Source organism: Danaus plexippus, assembly GCF_018135715.1.
Source record: "Danaus plexippus chromosome 13 unlocalized genomic scaffold, MEX_DaPlex mxdp_15, whole genome shotgun sequence".
Classification (NCBI taxonomy): domain Eukaryota; kingdom Metazoa; phylum Arthropoda; class Insecta; order Lepidoptera; family Nymphalidae; genus Danaus; species Danaus plexippus.
In genome coordinates, this window is record NW_026869849.1 from 6,567,648 (window position 1) to 6,576,863 (window position 9,216).

The 9,216-nt window shown below is 27.7% G+C and overlaps 1 protein-coding gene across 1 annotated transcript in view; it reads right to left on the bottom strand.

Moving 5' to 3' along the window:
* The window catches only part of LOC116770292 (uncharacterized), a 35,471-nt gene extending 27,061 nt beyond the window's left edge, over positions 1-8,410 (bottom strand). The window contains exon 1 of the mRNA XM_032661706.2: positions 8,174-8,410. Within this exon, the coding sequence (XP_032517597.2) occupies positions 8,174-8,234 (61 nt within the window). The 5' untranslated portion in view covers positions 8,235-8,410. The remainder of the gene's footprint in view (positions 1-8,173) is intronic.
* Positions 8,411-9,216: the final 806 nt, after the last annotated feature.

Here is a 9,216-nt window from a genome sequence, read left to right on the forward strand (position 1 = left end):
TAAACAATGGTCTGAAACCGAAATAATTGTTTGTGTAGTAAAGGTTTTTATGTAATGTTATCACAAGCTATACATTAATGAGAAGGTTACTACTGTCGGAGTTGCCTTTAAGATAACAATTCACTGGACACAATCTAAGCGAGGTGGAATAATGTATTGCGATAACTAAGAATTATTTACAGCCATGTTACCAAACAAATTCAAAGACATTATAAAATGTAAATAAGTATATTTAAATAATAATATATAATACATTGATTTAACGTGACGATTATCATAAGTTCTAATACAAATTATTATATAAAAATATTTCTATTCATATAAAAAAAAACATTTATTTAATATGTCCGACACATTGCATTTAAACGCTCCTTAAATTATACGAATCACCTCAAAATCTTGCATCTGATATATCATGTATGTACAAAAATTAATAGCCGGCCATCTTTAGCCAGCAGTCATATTGGATCTTGATTTAATCTCCCAACTTTACTCCTAGCCGCCGTCTAAACTAAATTTATATGCAAATATTTCATCAATGAGTTAAGATTTGATATTGAGTTGTTATATCCACAGAAATAGCAACATCGGTCCTACAAGACAATAAATATAAACATTCTTCAGAGATATACTAAAAATTACTTTTCTAATACAAAGGGAAATCCAAAATCTATCGAAAACTATTTTTATTCGTAGAAAAGAAAATCTTTACAATGACAATCAACCAGCAGTTATATTTTGTAAATGTTAGTTGATAAAAAAAACTAAAGGTCAGTCATCAATCGGAAATACTTCTGATTTATATCGCGTTAACAATATTACAAAACTAAAAAGAAAATAAATGAAAAAACATTAGAACTAAATAAATTTTTATATAAGTACATAGTTCTGAAGCAAAGAACGGGTCTTACACAAAAGCTGAGGAATTAAATAATAAGAATTCTCTATTGAGTGTAATAATTGCGTACCCTGGCATTGTCGCAAGGAATTTAGCCTTAGAATGTCATAACAGGAATAGTCCAACGGCCATAACAAATTAACACTACTAAGGACTACGAAAGGAAAATGAATGGGTGCTTATTAAGAATATTAGAACCGTTAGTTTATATTAAGTAGACTTGGGAAATTTCAAGCCCCGAAGGCTACAATAACAAGTCATTAATGAGTTCACTTCACAATCACCCTTTCGCCTTTTATAGCATTTCATTGCGTATTATTCTTGAAATATTTGATACGCATCCTCAACTACTCAGGTTCGGAGCAATACCGAAAATTTAAAAAAAAGGTATCATGTTTAATTTTTTTTTTCTTCGTCGCAAGAGTCTTTGCAGACTCGTCATGGTCATCACTTATCAGTGATCCGTATACGTGATGACTTTCATGGGAAGAGATAGTTGCAGTGGTTTCCCCTTGCCTTCTGCACCAGCACTTTTTTGGGGCTTTTTAGACCCCAAGGCTTGCTGTAGCCTGTTCCAGCCAGTGGTGTCTAAATACTCTCAGAAAGTACATACGACTCGGAAAAGATCACATTGGTACTTGCCAGGTTTCGAAGCCGCGCACTCGCATATGATAGGCGGGCCTTTTAACCTTCAGGCCGTCACTTGTAATAAAATTTAACATAATAATAAAAACTGTACAAATAAAGTAAAATTCGTTCCAATCAAAATGTTCACAATTGAAACTATATACTTAAAATAAACAAAATAAATTGAAAACTTTGAAATCATAATATTATTTGATATTTGAGAAAACTGATTTGCGCAGTTAGTTTTCATATCTCATTGTATTTCCCTGTTGTATTAAATGCTCGTTTATAAAATAGCACTGCAGTAGCGTTTCTAACCAAGACGGTTGAAAAGCCTCCGGCGTCTTCGCTTAGAGAAGCCGATTGTTCTTTTAAAATAATATTCACAATATCATTTGCTTACATTTTATTTTTGCTAAGTTATTTAACGTATAATATTTTTTATTGTTTTATCTAAAAAGAAGAATATATTATTCGAAAGAATATGCACAGAACAAACGACAATCTTTATAGCGTCCAAATTTTAAACTCTCAAGATAACTTTATATGTATACCAAATTTTTCGATCATATAAATTTTTCATGTATCTGTAAATACATATGTAAATGAGGTGCTTAACCTCTTATAACCTATTTTTTATATTTTGTTCAATAATATTTAGTATTCGTTTACTGTTTTACACATAAATTTATTTCAGTAATTTATTAAAATGACATTAAAGTTTTGGAAAACATAAAAGTAACTATTAAACACCAAGAAATTATATTTAAAATTGTAAAAAGAAAACTTTTATATAAACAGAGTTTTATTTTAATATTTTTTTAAATATAGAATAATCTAGAATTTAACAGCTATAAAAGATACTCAAAAAACATATCTTTCTTTTTAAAAATGCAGTACGGCTAATATTAATTAACTTCAAACTCATTTATCAACAAATCATCTACTAATAAACAAATTAACAAGCAAATTTTAATGTTCTATTAAAACAAATATAAATCTCATATAATACATCGAATAGAGTAAAATAATTTGAATTATATAAATTATTTCAAAGTAATTTTTTTATCTGACATTAAGTCACGTTTATGAAAGCGCATATTCAATGTTGTTACCACGCTTGACAAAGGTAATACAAAAGACAGCGTAGAGCCGCGACCCACGTAAACGTATCGACCCACGTAATTCAAACATCAAAACAACGACACAACCTGACAGAATGACACTCACAAATATTATTGATGACCAACCATTCTGTACATTCACAAAAACATTCAGTTAACATAACACAAAAATGTCTAATTAATAAATATTTTATAATTACTCAACGCGAATGAGTACGAAGTTTTCATACCTTGATTGACTGAACATATTAAAGGTGAAATTAAATATTTGTCAGAAACATATTATAAAAATATTTATAAGACAATTAACGATTTAATCGAATATTCTTTTCAGATAAAAAAGTCACTGTGATGATATATAAATGTATACTTGGTATTCCCGCAGTTGAAAATTAATATCTTTGTAAATCAAATAATATGGATTTTACAAAAAAAAACAATCAGAAAAGACAAGAGATTTAGTTAATTAATTACTTTATTTAAACTCAATCACAGAATAAATTTAACAGGACTGAGCCATAAACGCTGAATGAGATTCTGAGCAATAAAACACACGCAGTACCCCTGCGGCACTGATAGTTATAAATTGATTGAGCTGTACCCAAAGTTAGGTGGATTTCTTTGCAAGCTTGGATATATCTGGATTATTGGACACGTTTATTCGTTCATAATGGCGTGTGGAAATTGTTTAACGCTATTTGAATTCCTAAAGTATTAAAAGCTATTTAGACTGCCAGTCTGGTGGGAGCGTTGACACTGTAAATTGATTGTGCTGTAAACTAAACAAAGATCTTTCTTAAATTTAGTCATCAATTTGCTAGAAAATATAACTTTAAAAATTTTTAATTATTGTGATTACACCACATCACTTAAACTATAAACAGAAGCCTAAAAATAACTTGTAATAATGGTTAAAGTAAATAAATAAAATTAAAAATATCATTATATAATGAAATTATTTGAGGAAAAATTTTCGAAAAAAAAATCTTATTTCCTTGTTTTTCTTACATTATATTGAGATTTAATTCTGTTATAGGAACTTTACTTTGAACCTATTTGATAAAACTACTACTAAAAATAGTATTTATAAGTTAAGTATTTAATCATATCAGAGCATATGTCGAATAAGGAACCTTTGAGAAAAGATTTCGTGCGAGATACTGATGGCCATATTTCAAACCTTCGACACTAAACTCGGTCTAGTTAAATCAATCTGATATTCAGTATTCAGGAAGTGTATAAAAAACAGTATATCACTGTCACCAACAAATAGATAAGTGTCGGATATTTTTAAGTGAATCTTTCGACATATATTATGTCATGAACTAACGTGAGAATATAGCATCATAAATTATATTTGTGAGTGTCAAGCTGTCACGTTTCTCTTCGTTACGATGGTTAGGCTCTCTCCGCGCTGAAGCGTGTATGAAAAACTATTTAAGACTTTTTTATGAATTCGAAACGTCTTTAAAAATATCCTCATATTCATAACAAATTAAATTTCAGTGTATCTATCAGCTGACAGATAAAAATTAGCTTAGCTGGATCAACGGATAAAATATACCTTGGCTGACTCAGCAGTCGTTTTCTTAAGAGCTTCACTATACTAATAATATATGTGAAATAAATACAGCCTACAGCTTCACGCCATCCTAAGGGGAAGCAAATTACACAAACATCATCCTAGACCCCTCCACGTTCTAATTATCTTAGAGGTCTTCAGTTACCGAGTGACCCAGATACATTAAACGTGATACTTTATTTTGACTGCCACCATTATTATTACAGAAGCTGCATTGTTAAGTTGTCCTTCAAACAAGATCATTTAGTCGTTAACAATTTTTGAGCTTAGAAAGAAAAATATATTCCCTTAATAAAATTTCAATTTTTTAATAATTTTTTTTCATCTTTATGTCTAAAAAAGTGATAATGTATTAAATGACCGAAAAATATGTATTCAACTGTGTTTATATAAAATGTAACATGAAGAATAGTGACTAGCATTTAAATTATAATAACATATCTTAATAAAAAACCTCATACAGAAATTTTAAATGTCTAGATATTTTTTCTATTTCGTATCACTTATTAAAATTAGAATCATGATGTATAATTTATTTCATTGTACTTAATATTCAATAACGCGTTTTTGCAGCGATTGTTATGCTTGTGCTAAAAGGAATTATTTGCTTATTTGTTAAGACTGATAAAAAAAGAAAAAATATACCGAGTCTAATGTTATGGCAAAACAATTCTCTCTTGATATTCTAGGAATGTCATAATAGAGACCTTCGTCAAACGGCCATGAAACACCGCCTACGTTCAGGAACGGTTCTATTTCGTCTGTTGTGATCACTCGTAAATTATATGACGCTTTATTAGCAAAGTATGAATTTGAAATATATTTCTCTCTGCATTCCGTGTATACTAATTTTTGTATATTTTTACACTTTCTGTTTTTTTTTTTTGGTCTTCTTGTATACGTAACGAGATTGAAATGTTATGTTAATCAAAAATTCAATATTCAGTGAAGAAACAAATTATAAAAATAAAGGAGATAACAACACAGGTTTTTCTGTAACAATAATCTTTGATACGAATATTTTCCATGTAAAATATTTAACAAATTTATAAATTACTTTGGAAAGGAAAATTCAAACAACTGTTCCTTTTCACTTAAAATTTATAATATATATATATATAAGTGAATTCTTAATATGTTTTCAATATGGTTACATAAATATGGCATAATATTACTGGGTAATATTGTTATAAAACAATACCAATATCCAGCCCGTAGTTAACAAACATTATAAATTCAATATGATAATATTATTATAATAAACAATCGGAACTGTTTTTAAATATGCCCAAGGGCTATATTCATATATTTGTATGGAATGATTCATTCACAATCAGTGAGAAACTAATTGTCTTTGAAATGCAAAGGAAAGAAATAGAAGACTGAGATATAAGTAACTATAAGTTTATAAAGAACTATGCATAAAGTATCTTTAAGATAAAAAGTGTGGTTTTATATTATTTATGAACAATTAAAATTAAATTCATTGGAAATTTCTTATTTTATAAAACCAGTTCTCGTATAATGCTCTATTTAACAGCCCGCGGGCGTTTCTGGTTAATCACGATATTGATTCAATAAATTTACTTTAAATTCTCGCCGTTATATATTGTTTAAGGATATACTCATAAAAACTTTTCTTACATGTATACAACTTAATTTCAATCTTATAATTTAAAGATAAATACTAAACCAAGTCGCTGTTACTTTATTTTCTTCAAAACGATATTCTTTGATTACTTATGTATTAAAAATTTATACAGCATTATCTAAAAGTATTGAGAGAGAAGTTATTATAAAATATAACAGGTGTATTTGCTTTATTAGGTCGAATTTTCAATTGAGTATTTCGTTGAAAGTGAAAATACTATATCAAAATCCTTCTTTTATGTTTTGCTATAAAATATCGACAGGCGTTAACTATAAATCATATCCTAGAGATAAAAAATAATACATACGTTAATAACATAATAAGCATTTTTTTTTTAATGTTTAAGGTGATTTTTATAAGTGTGACATATGAAAAACCGTACACATAAACAACTTTTCTTTAATTAATGAAACTAGATACACAACAGAACGTAATAATAGTACACTCTACGTTGTGTCCATGAGCAATAATTACTAAGTTGACAATTAAATGTACTGTTTGATACTAAGTAATTATTTAAATAACCCATTGTTTTGAACTCAATACAGTCTCCTTGAATATTAATCGAATAGTGTCATTAACAATTGTGTTTTTAATTATGAATTAATAGAAATTAGCTAACTAACTTTTTAAGTTTACTTACCAAAGTGTAGTAACAAGTGAGATTTAATTTATTCTTATTCGCATGCATGCATGCGAAATGACCTTTATATATATGGTGTTGTAAAAGGATTTTTTTTTGAATCGAGAGAGTATTGAGTCATTATGCTTTTAATTGTTAGAATTTTTAATTATTTGATTTTACAATAAATGGGTATCCTTACATAAATAAAACATAATATACGCTTTTGTTTTGAAATATTTATAAAAAAACTACTTCAATATTATTCTTATTACAAGAAAAATAATAGGTACGTATATACATTTAAAATTGTTATACGACCCAATAAACGCTTTTATAATTCTATCTTTGGTTGCTAGATAGACCCAAGAAATATATAGATTAGATGTAGATGGATGAAATAACAATTTTTTTTTTCAAAATTTCCAAACAACGTCTTCCTTAAGTTTGCTTTTCGTCTTTAGACATTGCAATTCTATCAGCAAAAAATCCACACAAACTCCGTGAGTGCGCATTTTTACTGCATTCACTTTTTTCTTGCCAATTTTTATTGCCAAAAATCGACTCATATAACAAAAGACACCAGCGGTAGCTTTAACTTGCTCACTTGACTGCAGACCATTCACAATATTACCTAATTACCAAATACTTTCATTATAAACAAAAGCTTATAACATTACTGGCCTTTCTTTTATTACGAAAAATGTTACAAATTTATATTTAAAGCTCTTAAAATTACCTCAAAGAAATTCTCAAAAGGGATTATTTTATATTCTCCACGTGCTTTAAAAGACAGATACAGAAATATCAACATTTTGGCGTAAAATCCTATGAATATTTCTTTAATATATCGATAAACTATGGCCCAGGCCTTTTGGACACTTATAGTTTTAGGTCATCTTCATGCCAATTGCCTCACATTGAATGGATTGGTCAAGTCGTTATAGTTCGAATTCTCTGAAGACCAAAGAACGGAAATGGCGATAATAGATCTAAGCCCGAGAATGCAATAAACAAAGCAATCTTTTCCTTTCCCAAAATGTAAAGTTGTCTCTTGGGCAATCCGCGAGATGATAAATTAGATAGAAGCCGATTAATGATCTTGGCAATATCTTGATCAAAACTTCAGTGTGCCTTCTACTTTTAATAAATTTATAAACAAAGGAATTTTGTTTTCTTAAATATACATAACAATACATTTTTATTTACATATTTATTCAACACTTAATAATATATTTATATAATTTATAATGACAAAATTCGGATGTCATTAATTTAATTATTAAAACGTTATTCCTAAAACGTCAGGCTTCGTTCAATAATTTGTAATTATGATAGAAAATCTTACTGAATAAAATTTATTGATTCCTATAATTAATTATATCATAAAATATATATTATAAGATATGACTGGCTTTTTATAAAAAAGTACTTTAGTCAAGTGTTTATTACAGTGAGTTTATTTAGTCACTCAAAAACTCAGACATTTTAAATAAATAAATTAGAGGTAATGACCTAAATAAAACCAAAAAAGCTTGTTTTTAGTTCCGCTGCTGTTTTAAAATTTATTGAAAATTTATTATTCTTACAAAATTTATTTACTTTCAACACGAGATTAAGCTTTAAAACTTAAATTTTTTATATGTACATTAAGAATATAGGTACTTACTTCTTTTCCGGTTTTCACTTTTAACTTCATTCTTAAGAATCTTCAATATTTCTACGTTCATTATAATAACATAAAATATTGTAATATAAATAACTATCTTTATAAAAATATGAACAGATATTTTTATCACGCTTTTTAATAATTAAAATCTGAAGTGAAATAAATTAAAAAGTTTCAAAGTAAGATAAACGATTCTCGTAGCCGATAACGTAGCACGCGCTACGAACGCGACGTGCGGCTACGCCAGTCTACGAAGTATTACTGGCTACGCTAGTATAAAACTCGTGAACTTCTCAAGGCGAATGAATTCAAACATAAGAAAGATATTGTGAAAATAAAATTACTTAAACTTTTTCTTTATTTTTCAACAACATAAAAAATTTGAAGATATATATAAAAAATATTAAAATGGCCATAAAATGTTGCTCGTATTTCGTTATACAAAAGGTGGTGTAATAAAATATAGCATATCGCATCTAGAAGCTTTGAATGACTAAATCAATGATTTTATGTTTCCTATACTTTGGTCTTTCAACTTTAACATAAAATTCAATGCAAAATATTTCTATAAACAAATTAAAGGCATCTTAAATATTTTATTATTAAGTATTAACAATCTTCATTTATTGACATCAATTCTTGACTATGAAGTAAAAGATTAATAAAAGGTAGATATGTTTTTATTTCAAAATATGTTTTTATTTCAAAATCTGCAAATAATAGAAAGATATGCATTTTTTTTTTGTATAATTCAAAGAATTTCCGTGTAACCTTCATTGGCCTACTTAATAAATAAGTCGCAAGCATCTTGCATAATGGGATATAATGTGAAACCCCTTATGGTTCAGAAGACGTTATTATACAGATCATCAGAGTTTATATGTTAACAGTTATAAGAAAATATAGACTTAAAATAAAATACAGCACCTATGAAGTAAAAATTAGGAATTAAATTATAATGAATAAACTCGTCATAAGTTCTGTTGTTCAAATTAGCTCTGTGATGTATTTTCTTAGTTTAAATGAAAAATAGCTTGCAGTTT